Here is a 21,026-nt window from a genome sequence, read left to right as displayed (position 1 = left end):
AGGGTATATTAGAGCTATAAAAGGAAACATAGTAAGACGAATTTGATCTGCAGTAAGAACTTTGTCCCCGAACACATTATATTTTACAGAAATACACTTAGGAAAGGGTCAGGAACCTCCATTGCCATCCTCCAGTCCAGAAATAGGTCTCACCCAGGGATAAAATGGATTTTTTCCCAAGAGTCCTTCCTATTCTGTAGATATAGGGAAACTAATCCTTGTTATTTAAAAGCCTATTATTTTCCAATGTTCCATATATGACGTAGGGAGGGATAGATTCCTACTGACTTCGGTAGTTACTAATCATGTCTTAATATCACGAGCCTACTAAGCAGTCAGTAATATGGTTTCCTCACATTATTAAGTCTAGGAGTACCCACACGGAACCACTACTGATCTAATCTGTGGATATTACTTTAAACCAGGAACACCAAAATTTCCCACCAAAATAATGTTGCAAAGATCACTCACCAAGATTTGCAAAGTTCTTGCTTTCTTGAAACACTGCTTTTAAAGCACTATATATATGTGTGTGTGTGTGTATGTATGCATATGTATATATATGTATGTATATATATATATATATTTTTTCCAGCTCTCTTTTTGTGCCACACAGTTGTAAGCATCTTGGATGGATATAGGACATCTCAGGCAATAACAGGCAACAGTGTGTCAAGTCTTTTACAGGAAAGATCCTTATAGGAAAATATGGATGAAAATATGCTTTTAAAATGTTCTTAATGTTAGGTCCCTATACAGACCTTTCTCAGGCTCTGATGGTACATATTCTGTAAAAGCTGCTATTGCAAAAGCAAAAGATAAAAACTATATATCTTCAGAAATGTCAGAAATGTCTATGTCAGAAAATTAACACGATGGAAGCTTAATCTAATTATAATCTCCCTGATTACATATATATATATACATATTCACAGAGCAGATGTCATTTATTGGTATGTGACTTACATGCTTACATGGCTCGGTTTGCGAAAAGGTAAGAGTGTAATAGATTAGAGTAATAACTAATAGTAGTTGATACTACTGAAAATACTTATACATGTGTAAGCAGTGTACTACTTTCTCCAGCTTGCAGTTGGGGCACAACTTGCACACAGGCAAATATAAAGCAAATCTGCTTGTTACAGATACAGGTATCTGTTGATACAGATTACAGAGGCACAGTACTAAATTCAGCTTCAGGGGTTTCCACTTGTGTTCGACCATCAGCTATGGAAAGGCTTCCGCTGTAGTGATGTTAATTCATACATGTGTTCATACGTTTTAAAGCATTTCCCTCACTAACAGTTCCCTTGATGACGTCAGAGTGAGTGCATCGTATCATGGCCATGCTGTTCTTCTTGAACAAAGATGATAGCTTTAAACCAGTGTGTTTCTGTTCTGTATTACGCAGTCTCACTGAAATTTTCTTGGTAAACACTCCAAAACACGTTTTATTACCCTCCTTTTAAAACATTTCCATTTTAAATGTCAACAAAAAGAAAACATTTATTGCTATAATACATAATGGCAGGTTATTACTTTTTGTAAAGTATGTTTAAAAACCCCAATAACTGATATATTGTTTGGTGATTACAGAGAATTTAGATTATACAGTGTTTTAATCTAGAAATATTCATTTTATGCACAAAGAAAATAAAGTTCAGAAAACAGTAGGCAGCAAACTCTGTTATGTATATGTGTGTTAATTACAATTAAAAGCCTTTTCTGGAAGATGCTGAGCACACTCAACAAATTCACTCCAGTAACTGTTAGGAGATGGTTGGCAGCTTCTAGGATGGGGCCCAAATGATGCACCTGGAGGAGTATGTGATATCAATGACAATATTTCTATGATTCTTTTCTTACAGAGTCACTAAGAAAATATATTTTTAATAGTCATTGGTAAGCACCAGCTCACAACACTGCATGTGACTGCATCACTTGCACATTACATTTCCTGACACATCTCATGTACAATACACCTAGAGTTCTCAGCACAGGGAGAACTGACAGCTGTTACATAAAACACACTTACACATTACCACAGGGAAAATAATGTACTTTTAAGTAGCATTTTAAACAGTGAATTTTCAATATTATTTCAGTGACTATGATTTTTTATGAAAAAGAAAAAGTAGTCAGTGACATACTTCCTGAAATTTTAATACTGGCTTTCAGGTGTTAGCAATCTAAAGTGCTTTCATGTTTCATACATTTTTTTTAAATTTTCAATTTATACAAAAAATTCGAGTACTTATAAAATTACTATGTACACTGGTGAATGTACACTTTAGTCTATGCCTGTTTCCTCGCCCAAGAAATTAGCATTGCCATCTCCAAAATCTCTCTTTTGAAACCAAGTCTGTGAGTTTGTTCCTTGAATATAAGCATCCAGAAAATAACAAATTCCAGGGATATCACTGGGAAAATTTGGTGGAAGTTCTTCTCTTGAGCGAGGTGTGAAAGCAAAACCTGGATCGTCCTTTAGCAACCTGTAAGAAAAATGAATCATCTTGGTGAAATATGAATCAAACACTAATTGTTACTACAACTGCAGACTTTCAGTAATTCTTTAGATATTCTTTATAAAATGGGGCAGAGTCTAATGTAATGTTTATATTCTATTTACTGAAAAGGTTTAAAAAAAGCTATTTATTTTGTAACTTTGGTAACCCATACATTCATGTACCAGTTCAGGCAAGAACATTGCCTTTTTTGTTTTCTCAATGCTTAAAATGTAGGTGCTATGTTTGTTGCAAATATTTGCAAATATGATTTAGTATTGAAAGCTAGCTCCGATTATTGCATGAACTTGGCACTAGAATTCCTGCATCGGCTAGTGAAATACTGCAGGGCTGCTTAACTAAACTGCTCGGCTGCTCTTGCTAACTCTGAGCGTGCCGAGCGCTCTGCCTGCCAGCGGCGCTGGGCAGCAGCAGCCACGTGGCCGTAGGACGGAGCGGAGCAGGGAGAGCTGCCTGCGCAGGCCGTGCAGGGGGAGGGAGCGCAGCTCCCGCACAAGGGAACTCGCTCTCTCCTTAGCTCCTGTTGCTGCACCTAGCCACCACGATCACCTCCTACCAGTGAAGGCTCTTTCTACCATTCCTTCCGAAAACACCCTTGACCGCTCGGAAGAAACCCTCCTCTACGCCAGCTCGGGGGCATAAAATGCAGATGTAGACCTGGAGTTCAGACATAGACTGATGTTACCATCAGATTCCAAACAGTTTCTTACTCTTTCCCCCAGCAGTCATAAAACCCTAGCCCTTAGCCATGACCATATTACAAGATAATTTGTAAGTACAATTAAGGAGATAACGCCAAGAGTTCTGTATGGTGAATTCCTTGTGGGAGAGCCTGCTCACTGACTGCCTCCTCGCTTGGCTGACCCGCGTGGATAAGCAGTCCAGCCTAGGTTCCCTGTTTCAGGATTCAACCGAATTGGGATCAGTATAAACTAAACACTAGCACAGCTGTTTCCTTGCAACCTATTCGTTCATCTTCCCTAAGCAAGGAAGAACGAGGTTGCCTAAAGAGATTAATAATCATTCATTAAAGTTGTTTTTTTCAAGGGCACCCATATAAGTTTTGACACCCAATTCACACAGAAAGCCACATAGTAGAAAGAGGAGGCAAACTTAAGAAAGAAGAAAAAGCAAGACATATGCAGCTTCAGGGTAAGAAGCAAAATTGTCCCAGATCTTCAGTTTATTTTAAGTGTAACATCTGAAAAACACGTATCAGCTTTTCTGCTTCAGCCTTTTCCTTACCGCTGCTAGCTGGCTTTTGACTAAAATAAACGTGTTGTGATCATGAGCAGTCAGATAAAAAGAAGAAAAGGAAAATAAACAGTACTGTAGAGGCGAGGGAGGAAGAACAGGATGATAATAAAGAACTATTACATTAGATATTGTGGATATTGGATCGGGGGATATGTATGTATACATATGTATACTGTAAAGCACTGTACCTGTAAGTGGTGGGGCTGACATTTATTTTTCTGGGTATACTGCAAGATTCAAACTTATTGGCAAGGGTTACATTGTTTCCAAAGAGGCAATAACGGGGCATTTTAACCCCAACAACTCCAGCAAAGACAGATCCAGAATGAAGGCCAATACGCATCTTTAAATAAAAGACAGAAGACAACATTATTAGGTAAAATAAATAAACTGTTAAACTCTGTTGATTTATAGATTCTTCCTCTATTAAAAAAAATCCAAGGTGCTAACAAAAATTCTGTTAGTAAACTCCTTAAAATAATTGTGTTTTCTGGTCATTGCTGCTCTAGCCTTACTTTGTACTCATAGGGAATCATCCTTTATCTGACATAATAACAATAAAGTTGGTCTCCGTGGCACTAAATTGATCTAGAAACATGAGCAGGAGTCATTACAACACTTGGATGCTTTTCTGAAAGAAATTACACAGTACAATGTTAGGCTGGTGACAGGGTTAATGAGTAAGACTTGCTTTGTTCTTAAGGTCAGAAGATTAAGTCTTAGGGAACAGCAAAGCAAATATGTCTATGCTGCAGCTCCAGTTGAACTCTATCGACAGTGGCCCGCCTAGAGCAGATTCCAAACCCAGGGTACAGAATTTAGATAATTAATCACATTTATGCATCAAGTGAAACATACTGATACCAGTTTTTGCAAGCAGTACTCAGATACGTGAGTTCTTGCCTAGCATGTGCTGCTTTCTATTTTCCTTTTTAAAATATATTCTTTTCTTATGTGCAATATACATACATAGACATGGTTTCTTCAGAACAGAGTTCTTCAGAACTCTGACAATACAGTGACATTAAGTTTGCTACTCTCTGTGCTAATCCAGAGAATTCAATATCTCTTTGAAGAATTTATAATTTCTATTTTTGAGTAAGAAAGGCAGAAATGCTTGCAACAAAAGCAAAACCCGCCCACAAGCAAAGACAACAGATGGCCAAAATATGTACAATGATATAGAAGTCTGATTTAAAGCAAGCAGTTTGCAGCCAGGCATCTTAGAAAATTCATATATAAAATGACAGTAGACTGTGTGACAGGTCTGTTATTTTGCAAAACCACCAGTGCTTTCATGAAGAGATTAAAAATAGAGAAAGATTCAGTGTTCTCCTAAGAAGCTTCTCCTAGGTGCTTTTACAATAGAAATAATTTTCCATAATTTTTAAATTACTTTTTAAATGCAGTAGCATTCCTCATGCAAAATTACAGAAACAGAATTTGTGCAGAAATTCTAAACATGTTATAACATTGTCAAGATGTTTCCAGATTTTGTGAAATGCAGAATGTCATTTATTTATTATATAGTAGTGCTGTCTCTGTGATAGATGTAGAGCATGAAATCCTCTAAATAACCATTTTCTTGGCTACTGATATGAGATACATGATTATTATTTAATCTAAAATCAAAGAAGCCTGATGCTTTTTAAAGGAATGAACAGGAAAATGATAAAAGTGATCTGAGGCACCTGTATACTAAATGTAATTAGGACCCTGTTCGAAGACCTTTGAACTTAGTAGTAGCCCCACATGCACAAAGGTCTTTCTCTCTCTCTCTCTTTATTTTTATTTTATTTTTTAATGAGAATAAACCTAGGTGTAAAATTCAGCATGTACTTCTGTCTTCATTGAAAGGAGGTCATAATACAAGCACTACTGAGTCTAACTCTAGCCTTCTTGGTGTTAAGGCTATCATTTTGTGCCAATGGTTTAAGTACCTGATAATAAAACAGAACAGCAGTAGGATGCTTTCACAATGTATGCATTATTGCAATCAAACCATGACTTTTTATACTGATGTATGTTTTCAAAGTGAACACTTTGATGTTCTCATTGGTTCAAATTTTGAGAGAGGATTAGTCTCCTAATCGGAACACCGTAACATGCTCCATGCCACTGGCAACTTTGCTCCTGAGACAGCAGCAGCAGCAGCACCTCAGTGTGCAGCTATTGATTTCACTGCATTTAAGTCTTTTGGGTTGATTTTCAAATCTCTCCCTTTCCTCTTCAAAAAACTCTTGTTCATAGAAGTAACAAAGTCAGCCTCTTAAAACCCCTAAAGTAGGCAAACAAACAAAAATATCCACTGTTATCATGAAAGCATATAAAAATACAATAAAATATATGACCTTGATAGGCTCTCCATGGGGAGACATCACCTCATCTGACAGCTCCATCATCTTCAGGGCCATCAACGCGATTTGAACAGCGTGCGTTTCACTTTCTTTGTGTAAACCTCCCGCCACACAGTAGGCATCTCCAATAGTCTCCACCTAAACAGGCATATTTGTTCCTCAGCGTTACATTGTTTGACATACATCAGAATAGTCTGTGGCTTTAGCAGGAATTAAGTCTTTATATAGACTGAGTGCTACAGGGTTATCATGCTCAAGTATGTAAGTCCTAAGCAAATCCTGCAGTATCATTCAAAAAGAAAAAATGCACAGTGCTGAATATAACGCTAAAATTCTTATCCTTGCTCATCTGCTGTCAGGTGCCAGTAGCTACTTTAATCACCCGTTTACTGCAGAATCGCTGTAATTGTACAAAAGTTTTGACCGATTAACTTTTGAACTTTTCATAGTTTTCTTGGCTGCATGCCTAGCTGTTTCTGTTGCTATTTTGTTTTGTTTTCTAACTGGTCTTATTATAATGAACAGTTATGGCAAAATAAATTTGAGGTTTCTGCCATCTTCTGTGGCATTTCTGTATTTCTCTTCCAGCCCTAGAACCCCAGAGAAATGCAATAGATTCGGTACCTTATAGACATCTAGCTCTCCACACTGGTAATCAAAGCGAGTATAAAGCTCATTAAGCATGGTGATAACCTGCATAGGTGAACACTGGGAGCAGATGGCAGTGAATCCAACAATGTCAGAGAAAAGCATTGTGACATTATTAAATTTCTTGGCTTGCACAACTTGTCCTTGCCACAGCTGCTGAGCAACCTCTCCAGGAAAAATAGAGAACAGAAGATCCACCGTCTTCTTCTTTTCCTCTTCAAGGGCTTGATGGGCCTGCTCAAGGGTTGCTTTTAACTTTCCCAGCCTCTTCTTCAGTCCATCCTGAGCTCTGGCTTGCTCTCCTATCAGAACAACATCTCTCAGGGCATTGTGAATGGGAATATCGGAGAGGTACAGTCCACGCCCTGTAAAATCTTCTAGCCTATCCACACAAGGAGATCCCAAGAACAAGATGGCACTGGATTCAAAAATATAGATCATTTGGCCTTTAAGATCCATAACCTGAAACAGTTAAAGAAACGAGAATTCATGCATGTGTTCACAATGCTGGCAGTGGTTTAGAAACAAGGTTTAGAGGAAGTACGTTGTGTCGAAGCATAGGAGAATCAGATTGACCCGTAGTCATTACATTTTCATTTAGTGACTTAAAAAGAAAATACATGGCATTAAGTCATAGCACTGTTAGGGCTATCAAATAAGTTAAATTTTTTTCAGTTTAGATTTTACTTGAACTTTCTGGTGCAAAAGTTAAGCTACAAAGCTAAACATCTCATTATGTTTGGGTATCAGTAAGTATCAGTTTAAATTTAGGAAGAAAAGGCATAAATACTCAAAATAAATATACAATTTTGATTATCTAAAGAGGCAAAAATATTTGTATGAGGTGCTGCTTTTAGCTCGTTTCTATATTCAGTCATGTGTAATATGCAAGGTGCTGTAGAGCACTGCTTAACTTTGCTGTAAAAGACCATTTTTTTAAAGGCAGTCTCTGTTGCTACCTGCAAAAGCAGTCTGTGCTATCTTTGCAGTCATTGAACTGTTGCCTAACAAAGAAGTGGATCTTAGAGAAAGTAGCTAAGCAGTGCCACATTTTTCCCATTTCATTAATAACCTTGGGTAAGCCTTATTACTTTTCTTCATTGAAGTTCTTGCAGTGGTACGTGTGAACTCGTGGTTCATCCTGGAGTGCCTCAAGTATATTTGATTTGGAATTCAGCTTGGGTTAGTGATGAATAAAAGCAGCTGTTGAACATTGAATGCTCTGTATTGTCTCAGGTCATTTGCTGCAGACTCAGAGTCCGCACAAGTAATGAACTACCGCATCAGCTGAAACTATGCGGGGTTTTTGGTGGTAACATGAGTGAAGATAACAAGATATCAAAGATGCCAAGGCAGTGAGTGAGCACAGGATGAAGGAGCAGTGCCCTTCCCTCAAGTGCTGAGGGGCACTTTGGTAAAGCTTCTCTTACTACTAGCTTAGGACTGGGGACATTTTTATCATCAAGTGTCTGGCACATCATTGGTTTTATGTCAGTTTGTTGACTTCATCTCAATATTGAAGTTATCCTTTTTTAATAAAACCAAGTTAACAGTCACATTTTACTGGAGCAAAGAATAGTTTTGACTGAATATTACCTTCAGAACCTGAATTACATTTCGTTAGATTTTAGAACTTTTGATTAGTGTAAGCCCTAGTCTTAGAATGTATTTGTAACAAATCATTATCTTTTAATTGCATTATCTGTTGAAAGGTAGACAACATGAAATTCACTATTACATTATTTTGTGGCTATTTATTTTAACAGTATCTTGCATGTCCCAAAACAGGAGAACCAGTTACTCAGAGAAGTCATGGTTATGGAAAGCTGCTTACCATAGATGATTTCATTTCAGTATTTTCCCATCTTCTCACTCGTACAGTAAATTGCATATTTAGCATTGTCATAATTCCACTAAAAGTGCAGCTTATTTTGGGGGCAAGAATTTCAAAATACTCTTCAAAATTAGGCTTTGCTTGAAGTTCTCTCCTAGTCAAAAGTCTTCTTATCCCGTTTCCAATTTGTAGAACACACATATCCTTGTCAAACATAAAGTGAAATGGGAAAGTCTTACAGAACATAGAGGCAGGAATAACAAGGGAGGACTCTGGTTTACATGGAGATAAGGAAGGTTTTGCATTTTTAACCTGAATAGAGTACAGCAAATAAGGCTGATTAACAAACTCAGTGCAGTCATTATGGAAACAAGGAGGCATGAGCATCACCTCTACTTCAGTTTCATACAAAATACGAGCTGCTGCTTTAATAATGCCAGATAGGATAAGACTTGTGATTTTCTTAGGAAAGAAGTAATACACATTTAGGTAGTCTTGGTCTTTCTCCAGGCATAATATAGAGGCTTCTTCAAGTCTGTCCTTTTTTCCTGCTTCTTGGCTATGGCCACTCTGCTTCAGCAGAGTAGTAAAACTGTTCAAGAAGTCCTTAAGGGTTCCTCCAATAACCCCTAATATGTGTTCGTCCTCTTCATAGCATATTTTGAATAGCTCTTCACCAAGAGATTCCCTCAGACTGTCCACGGGTACACCTGCACGGAACCACATTTCAGAAGTCAGTCAGAACTGTGCGGATAGTGCTGGAACTCAGACTTTACCCACTCTTTCCATCCCAGACCAAATCAAATTAGAAATATTCTTCCCTGGAAGATTGCTTGTTTAGGAGGCCAGCTGTGACCAATAAAGGCATCACCTGGTGCCTGGGAAACAGGGAGACTCAACATTGTAGTTTGGAAAGATCCAAGTTTGGAAAGATGGAAACTAAGCCGATCTCAACTAAAATTGAAAGTGTATTTTGGCATAATATTTAACCTAGGACACTAGGATTGATATTATGAAATAAAATAAGGATAAAAAACTAATTTTACTCTTACACGTAATCCTTATTTTATTATCTTCTAAGTTTTTCAACTCAGTGTTTTTGCACACATGCAGATATACTATGCTTCATGCAGTGAATTACCTAGCCCTAGGAACACTCGCAAGACACCTAGCCAATAGGCACAAAAAACCCCACATCTTTGCTAGTAAACTCTTTTAAATGGGATAGCTGCAGGCAATCTGGCTATTGAGAATGTCCCAACACCCCACAGGAATCATTTGGAAAATGCTATCCGGCATGGGCCAGATGTGTGCCAGAAACACAGCTTACGAGTCCAGAAGGCCATGCTTCAGCTCCAGCAACTGTTAATTTAGAAGTACAGACGAAGTTAAGGGCGTCCGTCTCATAAATTAATGCAATTTTCTTCCCACAGATTAAAGCTGGCGTTTCTTCAGCAGATGTAATGGATCGAACAATTTTTTGTCAGCATGAATCTGTAACTTATTACTGAATGTGTATTACAACTTACTCTAGACTTTGGATCTTAAAGGTATATTTATGAATCAGTGACAGCCCAGGCTTGAAAAACTTGGCTGTTTAACTCAGATATTGATCCTGGCCTGTGAACTGCAGAGATCACAGGCTGGCGTCCATAATGCCAGCAGCCACTGCCGCCACCACATGAAGGAAATTATTTGTTAGAAACCACATTTGCATTTTTCTACTATTAAGCAAGCTTACATTACCTGCTGCATTAGCATGATCACTAATTATTTTTTCAAAATCTTCTCTGTCTCCAGGGCTTCTGTAAAGATCAGAAAAAATATAATTTAAAGTTCCTGAAAATTAAGGCAAACATTATACTGAAACTAGTACGTAGGAGAAGTTACCTATCCTCTCCTTACTGTGTCAAGACCACGTTCTGCTGATAAAATTGGGATTTTTTTATTAATACAAAATAAGATAATGTTAAGATATTAGATTACCCTGTGCGTTTGTGATAAATTTCACCAATAATACCAATAACAGCTCTACTTCCAAATTACCCATTCACTGAGAATAATCCAGATTCCTGTGATGCAAGACTGTAGCCCTCTGAATGCTCTGAGGTCAGTGAACATCAACCTGGGTGTCAGAGCCAAGGGGATGTACCTTAGATCAACCTACATATAAGCAATAAACCTTTGATACATGTTTGCTGAATAGCTCCACTCAAAATACCTTCTCTCCATACATATATATGCAAAAACAATACACGTATAGTTGTCTGCATCATCACCTCATCTGGAATAGCATACCGATTTTCAAGCTAATACTCCAGGAAGCAATACAGAATTAAATCACCTGCATTTAAATGGCTTTTCCAAGTATCTTAAAATAATGGGGGTATATTCATAATGTCCTTTTATCTACTATTAGGGGGCCACCAGACTGTTGTGAAATAAAACAACTGTATCAACCTTTTCCTCCCATGTATGAATAGTCTCTGCGATCCTCCAAAACATTTCCTCTTCCAGATAAGGAATGTAATTTTTCCACGCCCAATATGGCTAAATTTATCCATGAAATCAACTTGTCAATAACTCAAATATTTGTGAATATTTTAAAATAAATCAGAATTAAATTACATGACATAAAATGTCACACAGCAGATTAACAAGATAATTCAAAACAGATTCGAGAAGTCCTGTTTCCCACTCAGTACCCCAGTCCTTAACAAACCCTTTGCAAAACATTTTTGCTGTGAGGTTTAGTTGCAAATCCACTGTACATACTTACCTGCTTTCTTTTATTCTGTGTTTTGCTAATGTTCTCTGAAGTGCAATATTTAGTCTTTCAAACTGGGAAGAAAAGAGGGGTATGTTAATGAAAATGTCATTGCTGAAAATCTAATCACAAGAGTAGCATTTTTTATGCAGAGATGACTTAATTTGCTTTATTTAGGGCTAACATTTTTTCAAGATGGTAAAGGTGTTGAAAAGATGCACCATTTCTGTATTTGTGGTTTGGTTTATGATGATGGCTTCAGCTCCACTCTAGTGGAGCTTCAGTACCACTACAAATAACCCCTCATATCTGATTTCCATTCTGTTATGCATTTTTAATATAGTGATGTGCTTTACCTCCAAGTTGTCAAACAACAATAAATACTGCTGCTAAACCATGAGTATAATCATCCCAACTTTATAGCATCACTAAAAAAAAAAAAAACCCAAAACTTGCAAATAACTATCGTTAGAAATGTGAATGGCCAGGGTAAAAAGAATATGTTTGAAGTTTAAAATATATTCACCTAAAAAACTAGTTATATTCTGAATGATACCCACAGCAATACATAATAAAAAGTGGCTTTCCTAACTACTAACTTTTCTTGGAATATTCAGGGTAAAAATATTTTTAGGGCAATTTTAGAAAGTGTCAAGAGAGAAACTGGAAGAGTTAACAAATAAGAGTTTCCAAAGTAGCTACAAAGGATCAAGAGAGCGTTCTGTACTTCAGATCACCTCCTTTTCTGTTTTAAAGACTAAAACATTTCAAGACAATTTTTGAACCTTTTATTTTATATTTGTGTTAAATAAAAGAGTTTGGGTTACACGCTCTGCAAACTCAAATGGCCTCCAGATGAAAATCTAAATCTCCAGATGAAATGTAACCTCTGCAAAGTATTCAGTAATAGAAGACCTTTTAGAGTATCATGAAGATACAGTACAATTCACCTCAACTCTATGCTTTCCTATCCTTTCTGCAGCTCCTAGTTAATATAGATGTTATGCTTTCCAAACATGCACATTTCGAACAGTTTGCGGGCACTGACGCTGTCTTATGTATTCCCAGAGCATCCCAAGGCCAACCTTGCCACCCAGACGCGGACACACTGCCGTGTTAGAATTTCTCTGAGAGGGCTTCTTTGGTCTGGCTTTTCTCTGGCTCTCATTCCCAGAGGAAATCACCCTTCTATACTACCTCTTTTGCTTGCTGCGTATCTAAAATGAAAGGTCTACACCAGAAGAAAATATCATATGAAAGAAAGGTTCTGGAGTCTTTTTCCAAATAAAACGTAAATATGAGTAGCTGTTCTTCCACAGATGTAAATACAATGTAAACCACATCTATGTACAAACATGTGCAGTAAGGGAAGTGTCATCCAAATCATTGACTATCTCCAAGCAGTATTCTCTGTATTTTCAGAAAAACCCAGAACAAGCAAACGAAGCAATTGCATGTATGACATTTTATCTTAAATGTGACCAAAAGTTATTCTGGGTTGCACTATGCCCTGCGCTTCCATGCACACCTCGTTGCCGTCATGAGGAGCTCAGGAATCACCTGGGGTCACGCTGTGGTTCCCTGTTTGGGAGTTTCCAGCTGGGCCGGTGCCGCTTGTCTCTCTGGATAAGGAGAGCACCACAGAGTGTCCAGGCGAAGGGAAGCGTGCTGTGGAATGGATGAAACCTTCCTAGGAAGGAATCAGTCGGGGTGCTTAGGTCTTGATCCCAGGGCAGCCTGAGAACAGGCTGCTGTGCCTGGATAAAGCTGCAGAGGATGTGACCTTAATAACCACAGATAGCTTGAACTTGAACTACAGCAGCTCCAGGGTTATATCACCCTAATATTTTGGACTTTATCCATCTTTCATGTTGGATGGACCAGGTTTCTATAATAAGCAGTTGCATACATTATTACTCTTTAAAGAAGAGATATCAATTATTTAGTAAAAAAGCCCCACCAAAAACCATATATTAGAAATAAAGTTAGATGAAATAGAAGAACTTACTTAAAATGGGAATCATCACACCATAGAAAGAGGTGCTTTACCAGTTCATTTCTCAGTCAAGTCTTTTCCTTTACATTTACAAGTTTAAAGATCAGCTTTAAGGGACAAACATCTTTTATGTAAATGCAGCAAAGGTAAAATATAGTCAAACAGAAACACAATGTAAAGTTACAGGAAAAGTACAAGAGGGGGAAGAAATACAAAAACATATCTGCAAATGGCTTGAGTAATGTTCCACCCGTTTTAGCAGGATACGCTCAATGTCCTTAGTACAAGTAACTGAATTACAGCTCACTCTGTGGTTACAGAGCACTGCCCATTCGCTGAGCTGTCCCGGTGTGTGCTAAGGCTTCCTTCACCGTTTCCCTGGGACCTGAAACACGCCCCAGGTATTGGATGTTTTGCAGGTGCATTTTCAATGCTTCCTCACCAAGTTCTTTTCATAGAGGCAAAAAGCAGTGTTCGTCTCTACTCGAGCAAGCCACTGTGCATGCACTGCACCTGTTCTTAGTGCAGTGGAGCAGGGACCCAAGAATCCCTTTGGGAAGCTGCTGTGGGCCTTTTTCATTTTATTAAGAAGATACTTACTATTTCAGTATTTCAGTATTACTGTTGCATTTCCTATTTGCACAGCTCTTCTGTTCAGTCTGTGCAGGGTGGGGAGTAAGAAATGGCTCCTGCTGTGGGGAAACTGGAACCCAGGGGCCCAGTTCTGTAAACCTTACTCATTTACATCTGTTAGCTTCACTGAATCTCACTGAGACAGAAGTTCTGTTAATTTTAGCTGAACTATTTGCCTGAATAAATGTTTTGTAATTTACTTGCATTGACAGATAATTAAGATTTTAAAAATAATATATCAGAAGTCTGTATCACAGCAGATGAAAACAGCTAATTTTTGATAAGGGCTAGTTTTCTTAGTAGCATGGATTCAGTTAGGTGAATATAAGTTAAATAATTAGGTAACGAGGTGGTGTTTCACTGTATGTATACATTAAAAAAACTGCTACTGAAATACATATTTTTAAAGAATCAATTAAGGTGATCAGAGGAAGATTGCAAATACAGCATAAAAATATAGGGAAACATAATGGTTGAGATAGTACAGAGTGAGCAAAATTGTGGCAAAATTGTTTCCAGAAAAGATGGGAAAGGATGAAATGAGGGTTTAATCTATGGAGAGCTGCATAAGAACGCAAACTTTGAAGCCAAAACAACTTTGAAAAGACTGACATTTAAAGGCTTGTATATATGTATTTGAAATATTTATATGGAAATTCTAGTAAAATACCATTCTGAGTATCTATTTACCTCAGGAAAGATTAACTTGCAGATGCTTTCCGTTAATGTGTGCAGATACACTCTACTTCTGCTCGTTTTCCTTTGTGGAAGGTTTCCATGAGCATCCTGTTCATGGACTTCTTGGCAGATGGGCTGAGCTGCTTTGGAGCTGTTTTCCGTGCAGTCCGGCTCATGTTCATCCGTAATGTGGCTTTGAGTCAGTAAGGAGAAGGGACATTCCCCTGTGATCTTCAAGTCCTTCAGTTTTGTACAGAACATACTGTACACAGTCTGTCTTTTGAGATTAAGAGTGCTCGGCTCTGCGTTAAGTATTTCTCTTCTGTTTACTAACAAGAGCAGAAGAAACCAGAATAGAAGATAAGGCAACCACTGTTCAAGATTGGTGGCGGTTATAAATCACAGGAACAAATGCATGCCCCTACAAAACAAGAGGAAAGAGAAAACAATAATGATGGGGAAAAAGTGCTTACCCTCTTAAATTCCAGTGATGTGCCAGCTTTAGCAGGCCTGCATTAAAATAACGGCTCTTCTAGGACCCTACTCTGGAGAGCACTTAGACTCTTGTAGCATTCTAAGCGTTTTAATCACTGTTGACCTCAGCAATTCAAGTAATTAAAGATGAGTGCGTGGTTAAGTGCTTGGTGGCTCATCCGGGGCTCTAGCAATTTAAGGCAGAAGAGTCACTTTATCTGCTTATGTCTTTGATCACATTGATGGATGAGATTTCTGAAGGAGTACAGAGCAGGCAATTCTACCAGAAAACATTGCAATTCCTCACAAGCACCTATTAAAACCACTTGATATGGCGCAATGAAATCGGTTTGTTCTGGACACTTAGATCTCCAACTACTTGATGCCCCAGCTATAGTGTCTTATAGAGGAGTGTCTGGTTGAAGTCGCCACGTGCACTTCTGGAACAGCAGGAGTGAGAGCTAACACCATGGGAATATGACCACAAAGCTCGCGCCGTTGTTCGGGAATACCGCGGGATTTTGTGATTTACAGATGAGAGCTTTCAGACAGCACACTGAAATCACAGTTGAACCTTGCATTTTAGCAATTGCTTCCTGATTGTTACATTTATTGCAGTAAGACTTAATCTGAAAAGGCTCTTTGCTTGAAGATTGTCTTTTCTACTGACTGTCTCATTGAATCAGAGCTCCTTATCTTAGCTAATGCTCTACGCAGATAATGTGGAGAGCCCCTGGTGAGCCTGCAGCTGCAGTGTGGCGGGCGTCTCTCTGCAGATGCAGCATTTCTGTGAGCACTGTGTGGCTTCCACCCCAGCCCCTCTTCCTGCCCCGGGACGCCCAGCGGGTCCCTAGGGTCACCCAGGCCTGGAGCAGGGCTCCAAACAACCCCCGCGGAGTGGCCCGTGCTGGTGCTCCGGCAGCCGCAGGGCCCAGCAGCCGGGCGCTGCAGAGCCGTCGCGCTGGAGCTGCTGCGAGAAACGTTGGGCACAAAAGGCCTAGTGCAGTGTGCCATAGCACCGGTGTCCCCAGCCAGCTTCCAGGGACAGCTACGGGAAACGGGACAATGCTAAAGACAACGGGAGTGAAGAATATTGAAGAATATTCTGTATTCCTGATTGCCATTTTATACAGAAAATACTAACATGTTTCTATTGCATGCTTATCAGTAATGCCATATTTTTTCTGCTCAATAAATATAGTAAGATAATATTTGAAGTATCTCCCAGTGCATGAAATACATTCCCATGTACTTCTATTAATAAGTTACTTGCCTGTGAAAAATGAAAGGCTGAATTAACAGTGGTTAAATTAGATAGTAGCAAATATTTAGTTCCTTTGCGTAAGAACAAAGGTAGTGACTAACGTTCAGCAGTAACCACTAGGTTCTTATCCTGTGAGTGGGACTATGGCTTTGTTTTGAGAAGACAGCAATCTTGAATTACTTTGGGATTTACTCCCACACTCACATATTGTATTTTAATTAAATTATATTTGGTGTGGTAGGAAGAATGTCTTGCAAGTAAAATCATCTCAGTGAAGACTGAATGCCATCATTGTACACCTGAGAATCCTGGAGCCTCCCGAAGCTGCCAGGCCGCAAGGAAACATTGCAGAGGGTGGCCACGGGACGGGACTTCTTTGGGTTCGGTGGCGCGAAGGTCCCCGAGGCAGCAGAGCTGCCAGACGCGCAGCGGCTGCGGCTGCAGCTTGGTGCCGCGCTGCAGTCGGCCACTCTGCAGGGCTACAGGGGTCTGGCGGGGACTGGGATCTGTGCCCTTCCTCTGAAGGGGACCGGGAGCTTCTGCTGGTGGCTGTTCAAAAAAGAGCAGCATGAGGAAACTCGCAAAATGCTTCTGAGTGTGCATTCTGTGCAGCCGTGCCGGGACAGCTGTGCGGCTGTGCGGAGGGACAGCAGGACGGGGACAGCGTGGAGCTGCTGGAGCTCAGCACAGGGCAGCGGGAGCTTCGCCCTGGGACGAGCGGCTGTGCGGAGGGACAGCAGGACGGGGACAGCGTGGAGCTGCTGGAGCTCAGCACAGGGCAGCGGGAGCTTCGCCCTGGGACGAGCGGCTGTGCGGAGGGACAGCAGGACGGGGACAGCGTGGATCTGCTGGAGCTCAGCACAGGGCAGCGGGAGCTTCGCCCTGGGACCAGCAGCCCCGGCAGCAGCACAGGCCGGGGCAGGTTTGCAGAGGTCCTTTCCAACCCACCCATCCTGTGCTCTGGGCTTCATTTCACAGCAGCAGCAAGGTGGATGTGAGCTCTGGCTGCCATATTAATTGCTGCCGTATTTATATTTAGAAGCAAATTGAAAATTAAAATTAAATAATCTGCTCCAAGATCAAGCTACAAGCAAACAGTGTGTGGCTGGATCCAGCATGGCACTGCGCCACACTGAAAAACGGAGATAGATGACCTACATAGTATAGTCATGGCACTATAGTAAATTACTTAACAGTGCTCTAAATGCCTTGTGCAAACATTTGGCCGTATACTTACATCTATACTTGTCCCCCAGCCAAAGTGCCTTCCTGTATGCTTATTTGTATTAGTTGCTTCTGAATATTTTCCTCTACTAAAATATTTCCGTGGTAATAGCATGAAATATAACACAGTGAATCAATCATACAGTAAAACTGCCTGATATTAAAACATCCATTTATAAGATATAAGCAATACTGCTTGCTAACAGTAGCTAGAATTGTTTTGTAACCTTAACTCATAGAAATGGGACAAAAAGTGGAAATAGTATTTTTTTTTTATTACAAGATAAGTCCATTGCTAAGAATGGGACAGAATCCAATACTATGTTGTACAGTTACTTTTTTATTTTGAACTGTACCCAAATACCACTTCATTAAGTAAACTGCTGCATGATGAGAAACAATTGAAAAGGGAGTTTTCTGAGTTTGTTTTGCAGCAGTGGTACAATATTGCTGTCTGACTCTACCCTTGTGCAGCAGCAGAGCCCGTGGTGCCTGCAGGAGCCGTGCCTGCCCCGTCTCCTGGCTCTGTGCACAGCGGGGCTGCACCCCGCGCTGAGCTGCAGCTCGGAACGGCCCCTCGCCAGGGGCCAGCGGGGCAGGAGCAGCAACACCCACGGCAGCCCCCGGGCAGCCGGCTGCGAGCCGGCCTGCTCCACTGCGGCCGCGGCACCTGGGCGAGCGCAGGAACCGCATCCTGGCGTTTCGTGGTGTTAGCTGCACTGCAGGGGCTGCGCTTGCCTTTCTGCTGCTTCAAGTTCAGCACCAGAACCAAAGCCTCGGTGATCTGAAAATACGTGGGAGCATTTTGTCCATTCCCAAGGAACTTAAGGAGGCATAGAAATAGAGAAAAATTGCTCAAATCCACAACAGAACATAAGTTCCTACTCTAAGAAGTCAGAGTAAGCATTTGCTAGTGTTGGTAAATGCTGTGAAGGTAAGGAAGTTAACTTTCTTTAGCTGCTTCACTGTTAACTTGAACGCATTCCGAGTGCCGCTCTTTCAAAACATCAATTTGTTGGGCTGTTGATGCTTTAGGCGGTGCAAGATGTAAGTAACTGGAGGAGGTAGTCGAGTCTGTTTGCAGATTTCGAAGTGCTAGTGCATCACATCAAATAGTAACTGCCAATCGTTGACTTGCGTCGAGGGCATTTGGGAGAAGATGCATCCCTGAGTACACAGCAGTGAGATGTTTCCCTGCATCTCCCCGGCAGGAGATTAACCCATCCACCAAAATCTGCCCCTTGCCAGTAATCTTGTCCTGCCTTTAACAGAGCAACTGTATTCAGTAAACCACCTCTGAACGATGCAGTGATTATCCAAGAATAATCTAAGAAATGTACCGTGTGCATCAGGTAAATGGCACAATAGGAACTGGGTTTGTAATTCTGCAGCACAGCACAGATGTAATTAATGTATCCATCAGAACAAATTGCAGAATACAATTCTGTGAGAGGAAAATCAAGAACTTGGGCTCTCGTAATTTCTAGGCTTAGATGACCATCCATTCACAGTTCACTAGTTTATTACTGCTCTTGTGTAGGGATTACCACACAGGCTTTACTTTCATGACAGACAGGGCTTTGTTTTTGCAGCAAGACAATAGGCTCCCTTACTGTACAGCCTCTTGCTACCTGCAAAGCAAAGGTTGATAACCAAGTTGCTACACTCTCCATCGATCAGGTGAGCTGAAACATGCTATTTGGCAGTGGGCTTCCCCACAGTTTACTGACACAAATGGCTATAGATTCAGACTCTCAGGTTCAACTCCAGCTCCATAAATGTATATATTTTGTCAGGCATTAACTCTTCTGCTTATTCCTCCAAACATAAAAACCTTCCTTCTGAGAAATTGTCCCTAGTCCTGTTCTGTCTCCATCCCAAACCCTTTTAGAGCACTCTTACTATTTTTTATTCCAAAGCACTAATTGCCATTCTATGGTGTGCAAGCCCGGTTCCTGTGACCTTACTACCAAATTTAGCACTTTTGGGGTTATTTTTAAGTGAAATATACTCTAAACTTTTCTATAAATCACAGCACACTTTTGTCAGGAAGGAAATACCACTAAGAGAGCACAGCGGCTTCTTAGTGGAATTGTAGTCATTGCAAAGCTAAGTAAAAGGTAGCAACACAAACTATGATACATTAATACAGCTCATAGTAATCAGTTGTTAGTGTTACAGTGCAAACATTCAATGAGAAGAAAATAAGTTATCTCCTCTTTCCCCTATAGAATTATCTCCTAGTCCCTATTGCAGTCAGTGGAAGTTAAATTTCCTGGAATATTTAAGTAAACATTGAAATTGGTAATGGATCTCATCTTAAAATGACATACCTTTCTTCTGCTTGCGTATATTGTGTTAACATCTGTGTAAGAACACCAAGCTCCGTAGCTTGATTCCAAACGGTTCCTTCGAGACAGACAGAAGCCCTCGTGTGGAAGTGTCACGGGATCTCTGATCCCGCGTTCGCGGCTCATCCCCTCCAGCGGGCCGGGGTAAAGCCCTGTGTCCACACGGAGCCGGGCTAAGCTCCCGACACAGCGCAGCGCGAGCCGCTCTGCGGCCACATCCCCGGCTTCCGACAGAGGGGAACTCCCGGTCTGCACCCGTGTGGCTAAGGGAAGGGCCGGGCCTCCAATCCTGCTTATAAGATATGTACTTGTCATCCTGTGCCTCGCACGTACTTTCGTCGGGTAAATATTTCCTGCTGCGCTAGGATGCAGTAACGGGGCGGCACGCCGAGAGGAGAGCGTGGGAAAATGCCCTCTTCCCGCGGGCCGCAGCAGAGCCGCGCGAAGGGCCCGTGGCGCGCGCAGCAGGGGCTCGCGGCGGGACTCGGCCACATCCTGTCCCCTCGCCCGCCGAGCGCCGCTGGAAACGGCCTGGAAACGCCTCCCACCGCGGCAGCAAGCCGGGCTGCCACCGCGAAGGGCGAACTGAAACACCCCAGGGCACTGCAGCCATCCCTGTGCACACACAACCTGCGAAGGGCGAGCTCAAACACCCCAGGGCACTGCAGCCATCCCTGTGCACACACAACCTGCGAAGGGCGAGCTCAAACACCCCGGGGCACTGCAGCCATCCCTGCACACACACAACCTGCGAAGGGCGAGCTCAAACATCCCGGGGCACTGCAGCCATCCCTGCACACACAACCTGCGAAGGGCGAGCTCAAACACCCCGGGGCACTGCAGCCATCCCTGCACACACAACCTGCGAAGGGCGAGCTCAAACACCCCGGGGCACTGCAGCCATCCCTGCACACACACAACCTGCGAAGGGCGAGCTCAAACACCCCGGGGCACTGCAGCCATCCCTGCACACACAACCTGCGAAGGGCGAGCTGAAACACCCCGGGGCACTGCAGCC

The 21,026-nt window shown here is 41.2% G+C and overlaps 1 protein-coding gene across 1 annotated transcript in view; it reads right to left on the bottom strand.

Annotated features, from left to right (window-relative positions):
- Positions 1-1,624: 1,624 nt before the first annotated feature.
- The window catches only part of GUCY1A1 (guanylate cyclase 1 soluble subunit alpha 1), a 31,956-nt gene continuing 12,554 nt past the window's right edge, over positions 1,625-21,026 (bottom strand). Inside the window, exons 2-9 of the mRNA XM_088528077.1 lie at positions 14,708-15,116; positions 11,401-11,462; positions 10,368-10,426; positions 8,622-9,331; positions 6,764-7,249; positions 6,134-6,277; positions 3,971-4,125; positions 1,625-2,492 (exon numbers count right to left, since the gene is read on the bottom strand). Of these exons, the coding sequence (XP_088384203.1) occupies positions 2,291-2,492; positions 3,971-4,125; positions 6,134-6,277; positions 6,764-7,249; positions 8,622-9,331; positions 10,368-10,426; positions 11,401-11,462; positions 14,708-14,956 (2,067 nt within the window). The 5' untranslated portion in view covers positions 14,957-15,116 and the 3' untranslated portion in view covers positions 1,625-2,290. The remainder of the gene's footprint in view (positions 2,493-3,970; positions 4,126-6,133; positions 6,278-6,763; positions 7,250-8,621; positions 9,332-10,367; positions 10,427-11,400; positions 11,463-14,707; positions 15,117-21,026) is intronic.

This window comes from Tinamus guttatus, unplaced genomic scaffold (assembly GCF_059628265.1).
Source record: "Tinamus guttatus ecotype Peru unplaced genomic scaffold, ASM5962826v1 Tinamus_guttatus_pri_ptg000301l, whole genome shotgun sequence".
Lineage (NCBI taxonomy): Eukaryota > Metazoa > Chordata > Aves > Tinamiformes > Tinamidae > Tinamus > Tinamus guttatus.
This window is presented reverse-complemented; position numbering and strand designations above follow the sequence as displayed.